The 18,161-nt window shown below is 42.6% G+C and overlaps 2 protein-coding genes across 2 annotated transcripts; both read right to left on the reverse strand.

The window, feature by feature from the left end:
* Window positions 1-1,220: 1,220 nt before the first annotated feature.
* Window positions 1,221-6,363, reverse strand: LOC113589734 (extracellular calcium-sensing receptor-like). The gene is made up of 6 exons (XM_027029524.3): window positions 6,136-6,363; window positions 5,631-5,925; window positions 4,643-5,428; window positions 4,193-4,417; window positions 3,833-3,956; window positions 1,221-2,259 (listed from the first exon to the last, which is right to left on the reverse strand). Exons 1-6 carry the CDS (start codon window positions 6,324-6,326, stop codon window positions 1,346-1,348), a joined length of 2,535 nt encoding a protein of 844 aa, XP_026885325.3. The 5' UTR covers window positions 6,327-6,363; the 3' UTR covers window positions 1,221-1,345.
* Window positions 6,364-12,463: 6,100 nt separating this feature from the next.
* On the reverse strand, window positions 12,464-17,167 carry LOC113589733 (extracellular calcium-sensing receptor-like). Its single transcript, XM_027029523.3, has 6 exons — window positions 16,933-17,167; window positions 16,457-16,751; window positions 15,526-16,311; window positions 15,068-15,292; window positions 14,698-14,821; window positions 12,464-14,103 (listed from the first exon to the last, which is right to left on the reverse strand). The coding sequence occupies exons 1-6, from the start codon at window positions 17,115-17,117 to the stop codon at window positions 13,190-13,192; spliced, it is 2,529 nt and encodes an 842-aa protein (XP_026885324.3). The 5' UTR covers window positions 17,118-17,167; the 3' UTR covers window positions 12,464-13,189.
* Between the last annotated feature and the right edge of the window lie 994 nt (window positions 17,168-18,161).

Here is an 18,161-nt window from a genome sequence, read left to right on the forward strand (position 1 = left end):
AAGCCTCCTCGCGTTACAGGAACACCGACCGCCGAAGGATGTTAGGGAAGAGGAGCAAAACGAAGAAGGGGAAGAAAAAGGATGGTGGCGCCGTCATCTGCGGACACTCCTCACCTAAGACAGCCCAAGACCTCGTGTGCCTAAGCTTCAAGGAGGCGTCACCAGTGCCCGCCCCAGAGACAGACAGAACAGCTGGTGCGCTTCCTGAGGCGTCTGCCACAAAGCCAGGAAAGCCAGCGCCACCCAAATCTATGAAGGGCGATCCTCCACAGGCGAGTCGAACTTTGACCAAGGCGATGACTGGGGGACAGGCTGGGGTTCCTGCCAGCTTCCCTGCACTTACAACTCTTTCTAGAATTTTGTTCATGTATATGTCCTTGTCACTGCCAATCCTTGTCACGCTTAATGTGCCCGTAACTTTGTCCCCCTTTGTGTCTGTACCTGTCAGCGTGTCCGTCCCCGTGTCTGTCTTGGTTCCTGTCTTCCTCCCCTCTGTCCTGCTCGTGATGGGCCATGTCAGATCGCGCGGTCCTCCGGCCTTGCTGTTTGGCGTTGGTTTCGTTAGACTGGCGCACAGTCACACTGCTCTGTGACGGTACGGCCCCTCCTCGCAGACGTCTGTGTTCGTTCGTATGACCACCTGTTCCTCATTTTGTGTCGTTATTGTGCGTGTATATAAGTCTCCTGTGTAATGGTGGATGTTGTCGGTGTATGACCTCACGTTAGCCTAAGCGCTACGTTGTCTTGTGTCTCTCAATAAACATCGCGTTACAGTATACAGGAGGTATTGCTTACAAACTACCAACTTTATTAAAACTAACTTTTTTTTTTTGTAGAACCAAAACATTAAACCTAACACTTTAAAATAAATGTTTGTATATGTAATTAAGCAATAACAATAATTTATCTGATTCTGCTATATAAACCTGTTGCTTGATGTTGCATTTATTAAGCAATGTGACATTAAAGATCTGATCTATAAATAAAACAAAAACATGCATATGCAAATCCATTTCACAGCCGTTCAAATATTAAACACTCATATCAAACAAAAGCAGCACCTATTTATTGGTCACAAAGACAGAGCCACAAATCAATATTTGAATATGTGGGAACAAAGATTTAGCAAATAATTTAAAGTTGGGAAAGATTAGCTAAAAATCCATCAAAAGTTCATCCAGCTTGCCCCATCCCCCCCCCCCTTTTTTTTTTTAGTCTATGCAAACATAACAGTTTATTCAAAAAATGTTTCAGTGAGGATGTTGCAGGAAGGCATAAAAATAAATGGCCATATTTTATTTAGGATTCTGGACATTCCCATTTGCTATTAGTTTGAGGGTTGGCTTTAAAGGCCCTTAGAGGGAACTTTACCCATAAGATGTTTTTTGGTATTTTGATCTGGTCTAAGGAGAATAATGAAACATTTGGGAGCAAAGATGCAAATAATCAAACCAAAGCTTGAGGCCAGAATAGCAAATATCTCAACAGCTACAGTAAATTTTCCGGGAGAGGTGACATAAGCAGGAATAAATGTGATCCAAACTACACTGAATATGAGCATGCTGAATGTGATGAATTTGGCTTCATTAAAGTTGTCAGGTAACTTTCGGGCCAGAAAAGCCAAAACAAAACACAGAAAAGCCAAACATCCTATATAACCGAGTACAGCCCAAAACCCTATAGCTGAACCTAAGCTACATTCCAAGATTATCTTTTCCTTGTAGTGCTTTAGATTTTTGTAGGGGAATGGAGGAGATATTTTTAGCCAAAACACACAAATAAGGACCTGTATAAGTGTGAAGGCAAGAACACTGAGTCTCTGCTGTGGAGGCCCAAACCATTTCATGACATTGCTGCCTGGAAGTGTAGCCCTGAAGGCCATTAACACCACTATTGTTTTCCCCAGAACACAGGAGATGCAGAGGACAAAGGTTATACCAAATGCTGTGTGGCGCAGCATACAGGACCACTCAGAGGGCCGACCAATAAAAGTAAGTGAACAGAGGAAACACAGAGTCAGAGAGAAGAGCAGCAGGAAGCTCAGCTCTGAGTTGTTGGCTCGGACGATGGGAGATGCCCTGTGTTTATAGAAGACAATAGTAACACACACAGCCATGAAGGCCCCAGTGATGGAGAACACTGTCAGAATGATGGCTAGATTGTCATCCCAGGACAGGAACTCAACAGGCTTGGGTAGGCAGCTGTCTTGGTTTATGTTGGGCCAGAACTCAGGAGGGCAGCGCACACAGTCCAGAGAATCTAAGAAATTTGAGAAGAAGTCTGCATTCCATGCAAGCCTGAGACCTATAATAGATCCTCACAATATACACTTAGTTTCCAGTTATTATTGTCTAGCTGTACCTATAGAATATCAGTCCCTTTTTGGTAAATTCAAATGACTGATAGTAGTTTTTACTTCACTGAACAAATCTGCCATGTAATAATAGCATTCAGGTAAATACACATCGGGTAAATACACTTTTTAGCATGAACTGTTATATAATGAGCATTGGCAAATACACTGCCTGGCCAAAAAAAAGGTCATACACTAATATTTCATTGGACTGCCTTTAGCTTTGATTATGGCATGCATTTGCTGTGGCATCATTTCCACAAGCTTCTGCAATGTCACAACATTTATTTCTGTCCAGAGTTGCATTAACCCCCCCCCCCAAGATCTTGTATTGATGATGGGAGATTTGGACCACTGCGCAAAGTCTTCTCCAGCACATCCCAAAGATTCTCAATGGGGTTCAGGTCTGCACTCTGTGCCAATCCATGTGTGAAAATGATGTCTCATGCTCCCTGAACTCTTTCACAATTTGAGCTCGATGAATCCTGGCATTGTCCTCTTGGAATATGCCTGTGCCATCAGGGAAGAAAAAAATCCATCGATGGAATAATCTGGTCATTCAGTATTTTCAGGTAGTCTGAACTGACCTCATTCTTTGGGCACATAACGTTGCTGAACCTCAGATCATAGCACTGCCCCCACAGGCTTGTATGGTAGGCACTAGGCATGATGGGTGCATCACTTCAGCTGCCTCTCTTCCTACGCTGATGCGCCCATCACTCTGGAACAGGGTAAATCTGGACTCATCAGACCACATGACCTTCTTCCATTGCTCCAGAGGCCAATCTTTATTCTCCCTAGCAAACTGAAGCTGTTTTTACTGGTTAGCCTCACTGATAAGTGGTTTTCTTAACGCTACACAGCTGTTTAGTCCCAATCCCTTGAGTTCCCTTTGCATTGTGCACGTGGAAATGCTCTTACTTTCACTATTAAACATATCCCCAAGTTCTACTGTTGTTTTTCTACGATTTGATTTCACCCGTTTAAGTGATCGCCGATCACAATCATTCAAGATTTGTTTCCTACCACATTCCTTCCCCGAAGATGATGTTTCCCCACTGTCCTTCCACTTTTTAATAATGCGTTGGACAGTTCTAAACCTGATTTTAGTAGTTTCAGCAATCTCCTTAGATGTTTTCTCTGCTTGATGCATGCCAATAATTTGACCCTCCTAAAACAGATTAACATCTTTTCTACAACCACAGGATATGTCTTTCGACATGGTTGTTTAACAAATGAGAAGCTACTCACTGCATCAGTTAGGGTTAAATAACTCATTGCCAGCTGAAGCATAATCATCCATGCAGTCATTATCCATTAGGAGGCTCTTACCTATTTGCTTAGTTAAATACAGGTGGTTACATACAGGTTTTGTTTTTTTTTGGCAAGGCAGTGTATCTTTATCTGATAGTTTGAAAACCAACACAAATTATAAGGGTGGAATATCTTCTTGCTGCTTTATACTCTGTGATACAAAACCTGTCTTGTTACTGATCTCTCCCTCTGCACATGGTATACAGTCATAGCAGCAGACAGGCCTTCCCTTCTGCACAGCCTTCCTGGTGCCTGGAGGACAGCTCTCACTGCACACAGACACTGGAACCTGCGAAACACATTAGAGAATAACAATCTTTTATAACCTCACACAGCACACTTGGTGATCTCCATAAAACACATATTAGTGTTTGTCCTACTATAACGTGCCTGACTAAAATTCATCTCATAATCAAGACTTCATACATTAAATCGGGAAGAAGGAAAAACCCTGAAGAGCTCAGGTCTTCTCATCTAAACCTGGAGTTTAACAGCTGAATAAGTACAGTGTGTGTTATACTGTACCTCTGTCTGTCCTCCCACCCAGTGAACAGCACTGATGATGCTGAACTCCTGTCCTCTTGGTTTGGATGAGTCATAGTAGCCCACTGGCACAAAGTCTAATGTACCATCTTTCTTAAACTGCCAGTTTGTGAGCTCATAGACAGCTACAGGATCTCCCCTGGAATCAAAGTTAACCTGATAACCATTCTTTGTGGAGAAGTTCACTCTCTTGAGCTGGTCGAGTATCTGGTGTAGTAGATACAACTTAATGAAAGGTAATGACGCTGGGTAAGTTCCTATTTACATAAACACAGTACGCCTACAGCCCACAATTAGGGAGAAAATATATAATTAAATACACAGCTCTATCATTTATGAATATACATCAATATTTCATTTCATATATGCCTCTAATACATAAAACAGCATTTCTAAGGCAAACTGAGGTTTTTAAATGAAGCAGTTATGTACCTGCCACGGTTCGAAATCAGTGGTCTTGTCGCACTGCGTGTCATTACAAACAATACCATGTATAGCATGCGCTATGGCATATGTAGCTTTATACACCAGGTTAGAGAAGCGCAGCTGAGACGTGTCTGTGTATGGGTTCTGTAGCGCGCGGATGTCCTCACTGCCGTCACATTCTCGCACAAGCCCTGAGGAGCCTGTCCGCCCTTTTAGGCTACAGCTGAACGCGCTCTCCCAAAATTCCTTTAGAAGGGGCGATTTCAAGGCTTGCGCTGGAGAGAGGTCTAGAAGAAACTCACGAAAACCCGGGATAACTGATCTGGGGATCCCAAAACCTATCGTACCAGCACACATATTATACCGCAGAAACTCTGTCTGTGTGATCCACGCCTCACTGCCAATCCACTGAATCCGAGGCGATGGCGGTTTTGCTAATTCCTCTAAAAGAAACCTCATATCACCTATGCTAGCAAACGCTACTATTACCCGGGCCGTGGACCTGCGGATGACATTTGCCACTCTCTCTAGTTTACTGCGTGGTTGTGTCCTGTAATAGGCCTCGGAGTACTCCACACAGATCCCCTCCTCCTGCGCAGCCTTTAGGAAAGAAGCCATTCCATTATTCCCATAGTCAGAGTCGCTGCGTACTGTCCCAATCCATGTCCAGCCAAAGAGTTTGACCATTCTCGCCAGTGCGGCCGCTTGATGGTGGTCACTCGGTACGGTCCTAAAAAAGGCAGGAAACTGACTCTTATCGCCCAGACACACGCAGCTTGCGGAATGACTCACCTGGATGAAAGGAGAAAGCACCGTTATTTTAGTAGCCTGATTCTTACCATAATATGAGGTGTGGTTCTTAAATTATCATACACATAAAGTCTTGCGTTAGATTGTAGGGCCTAGGGATATATACGTAACTTTCCCAAAACTCTCTCAAATACGATAGCAACATTTTAAAAACGATGGTTTAAAAACGATTTGTGGTATTCACCTGTGGAATTCCGAAAAGACCGAGCATTCTGGCCATGCTAATTGATGGGGTGGATGAAGAATCTCCTACGATCGCAGGTACAGCAGCAGCTGCAGATTTTGAACAGGATTCATTGAAAACGGGGTCCACGCCATTCGCAAACTGAAATGCACATTTGATTGCCATCTGCACGTCAGAGCACGAGTCGTGTATCTGGTAGCCTAATGTGATGCCCGGCAGAAGAACCGTTTCATTGTTGATCTCGCGGATGGCGAATTCCAAAGCACGGGCGAAGCGCAGCTGCCTGAAGTCCATGCTGTTTAGGGTAAGACAGACTTAAATTACCAAAACATTAAACAGAATAGCATCTGTTTTCTTTTTATGTAGTACTTTCAAGTTACTAATATAACATTAAGAACATAACTATTAACCAAACTACATAATTGTTTTTAATGATCATTTATCTTTGTAGTTGTAACAAAGTGTCCTGCTCTCTGTACTGTCCACTCCATCCTCACAGACAGACCTCCCAGAGCATTGCAGCTGTTCTGGCAGCCTGGTGTAGTTAGTCTGCTCTGATCTCACGTAGTAATGAATAGTGAAAATCCCTCCGATTATGAAATCTCCATTCATAGAAAGCCCAGGTAACTGAGGCTCAGCCCACAGCCTGCAGCTGACTGCGTTTGCATTACGTCCTGCATGGCTGAACACAGTCATCCACAGCACTGATACAAATGACACCAGACCAGAAGTGATCTGCATGTTGGGCTTAGTTCCTCCCAGCACTCTGGAGGTCAGGATGGCTGCTTTACAGTGGTTTAAATAGCCACCTTGCTGTGATGGCCTATCAGAAAATGTGGGTGTGAATTGGTCACAGGAGGCATGATTATGTATTCAGTGTTAATCATAACATTAGACATAATTTTCTATGTGTGTGTATCTAGCAAAGAGCAGGGTGAAATTACTGCAAATACAAGACTGGACTAAATAAAGTAACAAAGGCCTCAAATATGTACTCAGAATGCAGAACATGAACAATGAATTCCAGCACTGTCAAAGCTCTCACACATGATTAATTTAAAAAGTAAAAAGCAGTAGAATGCCTTGTTTTTTTTTTTGTTTTTTTTGTTATTCTTTTTAAATTGCACAATTGTATACTATCATTATAAAATAATGTGCCCACCCCACTGGACTAGGAGAAACTCCCAGAATACTCTGCATCTCTGCGTAGACTTTATTAGTTCAAATTTGTGTTTAAAATGTTGTTTGTAGTTGAGTTGTGTCTATGTCTTGGTTTTGTTAAATTGTATTCCTTTTTAATTTGACTAGCCTTTTACTGTCTTAGTATTGTGTATGCCTTTTTGAGTTACCTCCTCCATTTCACCCATTTAGTTTGGTTCTGTTGTTTGCTTGTGTGTGAGTTTTTTAAAAAAACTTTGATTTGCAATAGAGTGCACTGTTCTTGAGCAGAAGCTGGTACTGACTATATGCCCTGTCCCAGATGGGTCAGTGTGGCAGGGCTCAGCAGCAGAGCCCAGTGAGAGAGAAGACAACACATATCTGCTACACTACAATGCTAATAGTGCACCCTTAGGGGTGGTAGGGGTTCAGGGTGGAGATGACTTGCCAAGTAGCCACCATTTACATTTATAGCATTTAGCTGACACTTTTATCCAAAGTGACTTGCAGTGTAGCTTGAGCAGTTGAGGGTTAAGGGCCTTGCTCAGGGGCCCAACAGTGGCAACTTAGCAATGGTGGGGCTTGAACAGCAACCTTCCGATTACAAGTCAAGTACCTTAACCACTGAGCTACCACTGCCACCAGTGGCCTTGGCAAGGAAAAAGTATAAAAGCTGGTGCTTCTGACTATCAGTAGCTCAATGCTGTTACTAAGCCGGACTCGTATCCATAAGCAGTTGTTAGTTGGTGATCTGCTGAGATTCCTGGGTTTTGCTTTATACTACCAAGGAGGCTGAGCATGCATTTTCTGATCCCTGGACAGGTGCTGAATTCATCATAGATACTGGCTCAAATGATAAGGGCAACGTTCCCTCACTGTTACAGGACAGAACTGAGAGGGTCTACCAGGCTGTTCCATGGATCAAACTCAAGGAAGAGCAGCCAAAACATGAACAGGAGCAAGCGAGTATGAAGTTAAGAACTTGGAAAGAAAAGTCAGAAGAAGCACACAACACCCACAGCAGAGGGTAACACTGACTTGGCCCATGCAGTTCAGAGAGCCCAAGTGTTAGGTAGCCAGGGCAGTGTCACCTCCCTGCGTTGGACTAAGTCTCCCAGCATCCACCTGCCAGCAGTCCATCCATCACTCCACCATGATCTACCACAGCTCACTTGCTCTATCTATTTCCCATAATAATTGAGTTCTCACCGGTTCCTTATTCTACCAGCAGATATAGTCTGTTTGTTTTCACTTCCTCATTGCAAAGTTTTGCCATGTCTCGTCTATGCAGACTAAATGGTTTCTTGCATTGCTGTTTACTGCCTGGCTTTGGCCTTGGCCTTTTGCCTTTGCCCATTGCCTTACTGGTTTGTTCACTTTCTCAGACTGCTTCTTGTTTTTTTTTGTTTTTATAATCTCCAGGCTCACGGGAAAAGCCCATACCTGGGGAGCCTCTCTCGTAACTAATGCCTCCCTGCTAATGAATGATTATGCTAGTTTCATTCAGGACCTTAAGGTGGTGTTTTACCATCCACGTCAAGGGAGAGTATGCAGGCAATCCTTGCTATGCCTAAAACAAGAACTCTGAACTAGGGTGGATTACGCCATGGAGTTCCGGACATTAGCTGTGGGAACTCGCTGGAACGAGCCTGCCCCATTTATCTTTCAAGCCTACATCAATGAGGTCTTACGGGAGTTCTTGGGTAGATCTGTCATCGCTTATATTGAGGATATCATGAGCTATCCCTCCTCCTGGAACCAACATGTTTGTGATGTATGGGGCTGACCTCTGCACCCTCCTGCAGAACCACCTCTACTGCAAAATAGAGGTGAGCAGTGTACGCATGCAACCATGTAAGGTGGAAGCAGTAATGGGCTGGCCTAGACCACAGATTTGCAGGGAACTACAACGTTTCCTGGGATTTGTGAATTTCTATCGTCAATTCCTTAAGTCCTTTAGTACTTTGGCTAGACCTCTCACCAACCTACTCCATGGACAGTCTAAGAGGATCAGATGGAACTCAGACATGGAGAGGTCCTTTGTGGAGCTAAAAGCCACCTTGTCTAATGCTCTGGTATTGCAGCAACTAGACCCAAATAAGCTATTTGTGGTGGAGGTAGACGTGTCGAATGTAGGGGTGGGTGCGGTGCTGTCCCAACACAATGGAATGGCAGGTAAAGCCCATTGCCTACTTTTCAAAGAAACTAAACCCCACAGAGAGGAATTATGGTGTGGGGGATCGTGAACTCCTTAATGAAACTAACGTTCGAGGAGTGGAGGCACTGATTAGAGGGAGAATGGCACCCCTTTTTGGTCATCACAGACCATAAGAATTTGGCATACCTCCAATCCGCTAAAATGCTCAATTCCAGACAAGCCCGGTGGTCATGCTTCTTTACGAGATTCAATTTCCGTGTCACCTATAGACCAGGAGAGAAAAATGTGAGAGCAGATGCACTCTCCTGGCAACACCATGCAGAAGCCCAGTCCACCAGCTTGGAGCCAGTTCTTTCACCCACCTGTTTCCTGGCCACACTGAAATGGGACCTAGATCAAAAAATAGAGGCAGCGACTCGACACCCACACTGCCCACCGAACCATCTCTTTGTACCCATCCATCACCGTCGAGCCCTGATCACGTGAGCACACATCTATTTGGGGACAGGCCACCCAGGATCAACTTGTATGGCCCAGCTACTGAGTACTCACTATTGGTGGCCTGCCATGAACGAAGAGATCATCAGGTATATGGCATCTTGCATGGAATGTGCCCGCAGCAAAATTCCTCGCACACCACCGGCAGGTAAGCTGCTTCCACTACTCACACCTCTATGACCCTGGTCTCACTTGGCAATTGATTTCGTCACTGATCTACCTGTTTTTGAGGGCAACACGATGATCTTAGTCATTGTGGACCGGTTTTCTAAAATGATGCGATTCCTTCCACTTAAGGGTCTCCCTACTGCATGGGAGATGACAGAGCTGCTTTTCCGCCAGGTCTTCCAACAATTTGGGCTGCCCGAGGACATAGTCTCAGATAGGGGGCTGCAATTTACGTCCAGGGTGTGGAAGGAATTGCTGGGAAAACTGAACATTACGGTCAGTCTGATATCTGGGTACCACCCTCAAGCCAACGGTCAGGTAGAGGGGGCTAACCATGAACTGGGCAAATTTCTGTGGTTATACTGTCAAAAGCATCCTGATACCTGAAGTGCTTACCTCCCCTGGGCGGAGTATGCCCAGAATTCACTGCAACATGCAGTGACTGGGTTAACCCAATTTGAATGTGTCCTAGGATTCCAACCCCCGCTCTATCCGTGGAATCCACCCACGTCAGACCAGCCGGTGGTGGAGATGTGGTGTCGGCACAGTGAGCAGGTGTGGGAGGAGGCCCATCAGAAATTGTGCAAAGCCATGGGCAACTACAAAAGGAAGGTGGATAGGAGGCGTGGAGAGCCCCTGCTACAAATCGGGACAGAAAGTGTGGGTGTCAACAAAAGATGGCCATGCGGGACCCAACGGGAAATTAGCCATGAGATACAAGGGTCCGTCCACCATCACTGGGAATATTAACAAGGTCACCTACCACATTGGCCTGCCTGGAAACAGCCGGGTTTCTCTGGACTTCCATGTGTCGGCACTGAAGCCAGTGGTGGTTAGTCCCCTCTCAGAGGAGGATAATCCCTTGAGTGCTACGCCTCCTCCCCTAGAGATAGAGGGCCCTGCTCGATTCCAGACGGAGAGGCACAGAGTTGCAGTACATTGTGGATTGGGAAGAGTACGGGCCAGAGGAGCAATGCTGGATACCAGCCTCCCAAGTGTTGGACCCCGAACTCACCGCCTCCTACCGCATCTTACATCCTCAAAGGCCTGCTCCGTGTTGGCTGGGTAGGCCGCGTGCCAGGAGGCTAGCGGGGCTTTTTTAATTCTTGATCCTAAAAGCAATATTATTCTGCTAAGAGCGGAACTCTGTGATAAAATGACTAAGTGAAAACCTCTAAATAAACTGTTGCTTAACCCTATACATTAAGACATTCTCTTAATTCCAACTTGAAAACAGTTGGAAAGCTAAATTTAATGATTTGTCCAATAAGGTGACTTGTCACATCACTTTCTTCTTGAAAGATTTCTGATATTTAAATATCTCAATGATACATATACAGTGGTGTGAAAAAATGCTTGCCCCCTTCCTGATTTTTTTTTTTTTGCATGTTTGTCACACTAAAATGTTTCAGATCATCAAACAAATTTAAATAAGATAACACAAGTAAACACAAGTTTTTATTATTAAGGGGGAAAAAAAGCCAAACCTACATGGCCCTGTGTGAAAAATATTAATATTAAATTAACTGTGGTTTATCACATCTTTGGAAAGCTGAGTTAAATTTCTCTAGCCACACTCAGGCCTGATTACTGCCACACCTGTTCTCAATCAAGAAATCACTTAAATAGGACCTGCCTGACAAATTTAAGTAGACTAAAAGATCCTCAAAAGCTAGACGGCATGCGGTGATCCAAAGAAATTCAGGAACAAAGGAGATAGAAAGTAATTGTGATCGCAGTCTGGAAAAGGTTGTAAAGCCATTTCTAATGCTTTGGCACTCCAGTGAACCACAGTGAGAGCCATTATCCACAAATGGCAAAAACATGGAACAGTAATGAACCTTCCCAGGAGTGGCCAGCTGACCAAAATTACCCCAAGAGCGCAGCAACGACTCATCCAAGAGGTCACTGCAGAACTGCAGGCCTCACTTGCCTCAGGTAAGATCAGTGTTCATGACTCCACCATAAGAAAGAGACTGGGCAAAAATGGCCTGCATGGCAGAGTTCCAAAACAAAAACCAATGCTGAGCAACAAGAACATAAAGGCTTGTCTCACTTTTGCCATAGATCATCTTGATGATCCTGAAGACTTGAGAATTTTGGAAGGTTTATGTCCCATTACATCTGGCGTAAAAGTAACACAGCATTTCAGAAAAGGAACAATCATACCAACAGTAAAATATGGTGGTAGTGTGATGGTCTGGGGCTGTTTTGCTGCTTCAGGATCTGGAAGACTTGCTGTGGTAAATGGAACCATGAATTCTGTCGTCTACCAAAAAATCCTGCAGGAGAATGTCCGGCCATCTGTTCGTGACCTCAAGCTTAAGTGCACTTGGGTTCTGCAGCAGGACAATGATCCAAAACACACCAGCAAGTCCACCCCTGAATGGCTTAAGAAAAACAAAATGAAGACTTTGGAGTGACCTAGTCAAAGTCCTGACCTGAATCTGATTGAGATGCCATGGCATAACATTAAAAAGGCGGTTCATGCTTGAAAACCCTCCAATGTGGCCGAATTAAAACAATTCTGTAAAGATGAATGGGCCAAAATTCCTCCACAGTGCTGTAAAAGACTCATTACCAGTTATTGCAAATGCTTGATTGCAGTCGTTACTGCTAAGGGTGGCACTTAGGTTTAGGGGACAATCACTTTTTCACACAGGGCCATGTAGGTTTGGATTTTTTTTTTCTCATAATAATAATAATAATAATAATAATAATAATAACCTTCATTTAAAAATTGCATTTTGTTTACTTGTTATCTTGTCTAATATTTACATTTGGTTGAGCTGAAGCATTTAAGTGTGACAAACATGCAAAGAAATAAGGTATCAGGAAGGGGGCAAACACTTTTTCACACCACTAATAATATAAACTGTAAGTACAACACTTAACTGTAATTCACAGGGTTTTACTGTAAATCTACAGGTAACAGTGTTCATATGGGCAAATGAAAAAGGAGCAATGTTTATTTAGGGAGCATGGCAAATTAAATGCCCCAACTGTCAGTATGCATATAACCTAGTTTATAGGGAATAAAATAATAAAAATGTCAGTTAAAATCATAGTACAGAAAATAACTAACTAAACTGCAGAAGCACACTTGTACATTACAAGCCTTCAAACATTAAATGCTCAGATACAACACAATTTGCACATATTTACTGTTCACACATGCCAAGTAATCAGTAGGTTGCTGGTTCAAGCCCCACCACTACCAGATTGGCCCTGTTGGGGCCCCTGGCCAAGACCCTTAACCCTCAGTTGCATAATTGTAAGCAGCTTTGGATAAAAGCATCAGCTAATTTCCGTGAATGTATACGATTAAAACAGTTAAACTATATATTATTTGACCTTTAGAAAGATTATCTAAATATTCATAAATGCATTATATTCTGTGATGGGATACAAGGGAAATTTCATCAGGCTTGTTGATCGTTTTCACACAAACAAACATGAAAAGTTTCATTAAGGTTTATATCTGATTTACTATGGCCATATTGATCTTAGCACAGGGATCACTGTTTTCACAATGTTGCTGAAGCTTTAGGTAACTTTTTCTATCTGAGGGAATGCCTTAGAGAGATTTAGAGGGAACTTTACCCATAAGGTGTTTCTTGGTATTCTGCGCAGGCCTAAACAAAATTACGAAACACTTAGGAGCAAAAATACAAATAACCAAACCAAAGCTTGAGGCTAGAATAGCAAATATCTCCACAGCTACAGTGAATTTTCCAGGAGAGCTGACATAAGATGGAATAAAGGTGATCCAAACTGCACAGAATATGAGCATGCTGAATGTGATGAATTTGGCTTCATTAAAATTATCAGGCAACTTCCTTGCTAGAAAAGCCAAAACAAAACACAAGAATGCCAGGAATCCTATATAACCCAGCACAGCCCAGAAACCTATGGTTGAGCCTAAATTACATTCTAGAATGATCTTGTCTTTGTAGTGTTTTACATTTCTGAAAGGGAAAGGAGGAGATACTTTCAACCAAATTACACAAATGACAGCTTGCATGAGAGTGAAGGCAAGGACACTGAGTCTCTGCTGTGGAGGCCCAAACCATTTCATGACATTACTGCCTGGAATTGTAGCCCTGAAGGCCATTAACACAACTATTGTTTTCCCCAGAACACAGGAGATGCAGAGGACGAAGGTGATCCCAAACGCTGTGTGGCGCAGCATACAGGACCACTCAGAGGGCCGACCAATGAAAGTAAGTGAACAGAGGAAACACAGAGTCAGAGAGAAGAGCAGCAGGAAGCTCAGCTCTGAGTTGTTGGCTCGGACAATGGGAGATGCCCTGTGTCTGTAGAAGATAGTAGCAACACACAAAGACATGAAGGCCCCAGTGATTGAGAACCCTGTCAGAATGATGGCTAGAGTGTCATCCCAGGACAGGAACTCAACAAGTTTGGGGAGGCAGCTGTCTTGTTTGGTGCTGGGCCAGAACTCAGTAGGGCAGCGGACACAGTCCACAGAATCTAAGAAATTAGATAAACATCAGACCCTTATAACGCAGAATTCTTTAACAAGACATCACTTCATAGAACACATACAACTCATCATAAGTGACTCATCCAGCGTATCTGATTGCAATTTCATTATTGGATCCATCCAGACTATGTTGGATTTCCTTTTGACTTGGCTCCTCTAAAAACCTCTGTCATTTTAGAGTTTTATTGGCATTGTTCCTGTCATCTTGATCAGTAGTCATCTGCAAGTGAATTTCTGCAAATGTGCTTTCTATGGTGTTGTTTTTTTTTGTTTTGTTTTTTAACAATAAAATACCACTGAGCTGAAGTAAATTGGCATGAAAGTTTTGTGGTTCAGGATTTAGTGTTTTCACATTTTTTAAGATCTTGGTAACTTAGATTTAGATGCTGTATTCATAAAGTATTACAGGAGCTAGTATGCTGTTTCTATATACAAAATAAATGCAGAATGTTGCCATGTCAGGATGTTTGAACTGTCATGTAATGAGCATTGGCAAATATCTTTGTCTGATAGTTTGAAAACCAACACAAATTATAAGGGTGGAATATCTTCTTGCTGAATTATACTCTGTGATACAAAACCTGTCTTGTTACTGATCTCTCCCTCTGCACATGGTATACAGTCATAGCAGCAGACAGGCCTTCCCTTCTGCACAGCCTTCCTGGTGCCTGGAGGACAGCTCTCACTGCACACAGACACTGGAACCTGGGCAACACATTAGAGAATAACACAAATGCAAATATTTTATAACAGTCTTTTATAACACCACACAGCACACTTGGTGGTCTTTATAAAGTACATATTAGTGTACAACATGCCTGACTAAAATTCATCTCATAATCAAGACGTCATACATTAAATTGGGGGGAAGGAAAAACACTGAAGAGCTCAAGTCTTGTCCTCTAGACCTGGAGTTTAACAGCTGAATAAATACAGTGTGTTATACTGCACCTCTGTCTGTCCTCCCACCCAGTGGATAGCACTGATCATGCTGAACTCCTGTCCAGTTGGTTTGGATGAGTCATAGTAGCCCACTGGCACAGAGTCTAAGGTGCCATCTTTCTTAAACTGCAAGTTTATAAGCTCATAGACAGCCACAGGATCTCCATTAGAATCAAAGTTGACCTGATAACCATTCTTTGTGGAGAAGTTCACACTCTTGAGCTGGTTGAGTATCTGAAGTAGTAAATAGAACTGAATAAAAGATCATGGCACTATTTAAATTCCTTTCTACACACAAAAAGTTCAGTTTATCCTGAGCCCACAATTAGTGCTTGAATATATTATCATAAATGAAAATGCTTTTTCATAACGTTTATGATAATAGTTTAAAATGTGCAACTAAATACATAATTATTTCAGTAATAATAATTATTATTTTATTTGTTTTAAATGTATCAGTATTATACCTGCCAAGGTGAGAATGTATTGGTCTTGTTGCATTGGGTGTCATTGCAAATAACACCATGGATAGCATGCGCTATGGCATATGTAGCTTCATACACCATAATTGTGTTGCTCAGTTGAGATGTGTCTGTGTATGGGTTCTGTAGCGCGTGGATATCTTCACTACCATCACATTCCTGGAAGTTTGATGAAGAGCCTGTCCACCCTTTTAGGCTACAGCTGAATGAACTCTGCCAAAATTCTGTTAACAAGGGTGATTTGGAAGCTTGTGCTGGAGAAAGGTCTAGAAGAAATTCACGCAAACCTGGAATAACTGACCGGGGGACCCCAAAACCTAAAGCACCAGCGCAAATGTTAAACTGCAGAAAGTCTGGATGTGTGATCCAAGCTTCACTGCCTATCCACTGAAGTGGAGGGAGTGGATTTCGTGCTAATTCCTCCAAAATAAACCTCATCTCAACTATGTTAATAAACGCTACTATTACTCGGGCCATAGATCTGCGGATGACGTTTGCTACTCTCTCCAGTTTACTGCGTGGTTGTGTCCTGTAGTACACTTCAGAGTACTCTACACAGATACCCTCCTTTTGTGCAGCCTTTAGAAATGATGCCATTCCGTAGTTTCCATAGTCCGTGTCACTCCGTACTGCCCCAATCCAAGTCCACCCATAATACTTCACCATTCTCGCCAGTGCAGCCGCTTGGTGGTGGTCACTAGGTACAGTCCTAAAGAAGGCAGGAAACTGCCGTTTATCGCTCAGACATGCGCAGGTTGCAGAATGACTCACCTGTGATTCAATGAAAGGAAAAACAAACAACTGTTACTTGAGTAATATAATGGAGTTCATTACGTCAATAAGTTGTACAACATTAAAGCATTAACCTACACATCCTACATTAGAGCCCCAAAATCATGTATCCTACAATATTAACCTGCGGAATTCCAAAAAGACCGAGTGTTCTCGCCATGTTAATTGACGAGGTGGAAGAAGAATCTCCTACTATAGCAGGTACAGTAGCAGCTGCAGATTTTGAACAGGAATTATTGTCACTGAAAACAGAGTCCAAGCCATTTGCAAACTGAAATGCAACTTTAATTGATGATGCAGAGCATGAGTCATATATCTGGTAGCCTAACGTGATGTCCGGCAACAGATCAGTACTGTTGTTGATCTCACGGATAGTAAATTCCAAGGTACGGGCGAAGCGGAGCTCCCTGAAGTCCATGCTGTATGGAAACATAATACCGATTAAAAACTAGAGAATTTTAGATAAAATCTCAGAACATTTAAGACAGCATTCTATTGCCACTAACACATTACTAGTAAAAGTGGTAAGTTATCATTTATCTTTAATTGTAACATAATTCCTTGCTCTCTGTATTGTCCACTCCTCTCTCACTGACAGACCTTCCAGAGCACTTTGGCTGTGGTGGCAGCCTGGTATAGTTGTTCTGTTCTGTACTCATGTAGTAGTGAATGGAGAAAATCCCCCCAATCACAAAATCTCCATTCATTGAAAAAACAGGCAATTGAGGCTCAGTCCACAGACTGCAGCTGACAGGTTTTGCTTTAAATCCTGCAGGGCTGAACATAATCAGCCACAGAACTGATACAAATGACGCCAGACTTGAAGTGATCTGCATGTTGGGCTTGGTGCCTCCCAGCACACTGAATGTCTGTGTGGTTGCTTTACACTGGTTTAAATAGCCACATTGCAGTGATGCCTTGCAGGTAAATGTGGGTGTGAACTGTACATATGAGATGTGGTTTTTTAGTCAGTTTTATGCATAATGATGAATAGATTTGTGTGTTAATCTAGTATAAGTGGGTATCACTTATAGCAAATGCAATAAAAGGAACAAGATGCAACCACATGTTCAAAACAAAAAGGTGTTCAATAAAAATAAAAGTAAAATCGAACAACAGCTAGAAAGACAGGAAATGCGAGGAAATATATGCATGCAGGGATCAGGAAACATATTGCAAACAGATAAAATATAGCAAACATATATACATGTTTATGATGACATTAATTGTACAGTTTACTAGTTTTGTTAATATTTTGGTGAAAATAGGTACCAAAACTTGGAATTTTAAACTAGCAAATAATTTACCAACCAGAAAGTGTCACACGGGGAGGTGTCATGCATGCGGGAGGCAAGTGCAAGCCAAGGCTCATATGTTTTATTTCTAAAATTGCACAGATTCTAACAATTAATGCTAGCAGGTTTAAAAACAAACAAACAAAAAAACAACCAAGACATGCCAGATCCCTCACGAGAGACCTTTGTCATTAGCTATTTAATATGTCATGTACCAGTGAGTATAGAAACATAGCCATTGAGGGAAACTTTGTCTGTATTCCAATACTACAGACCACAGTCAATCCCACCCTTCAAACCCTCCTCTAACATGGTTGATGGTGACCAGGTATGTATGGTTTGCAGAAGCTTGCATGAAAAAGATGAATAGCAATACACATATATGCTGTTTTCTTGCCATCTTGCTCTGTTGAGAGGTTATGCATTTAGAGAATACCTTTTCTGTTTCAGCACTAATTGATTCAGTAGTAACCACTAACTTTATGCACTAAGCCCTGGCTCAAGCTCTCTGGATCAACTGCAAACACCTTCTGC

Source organism: Electrophorus electricus, chromosome 6 (assembly GCF_041902795.1).
Source record: "Electrophorus electricus isolate QZ-2024a chromosome 6, ASM4190279v1, whole genome shotgun sequence".
NCBI classification, from domain to species: Eukaryota; Metazoa; Chordata; class Actinopteri; order Gymnotiformes; family Gymnotidae; genus Electrophorus; species Electrophorus electricus.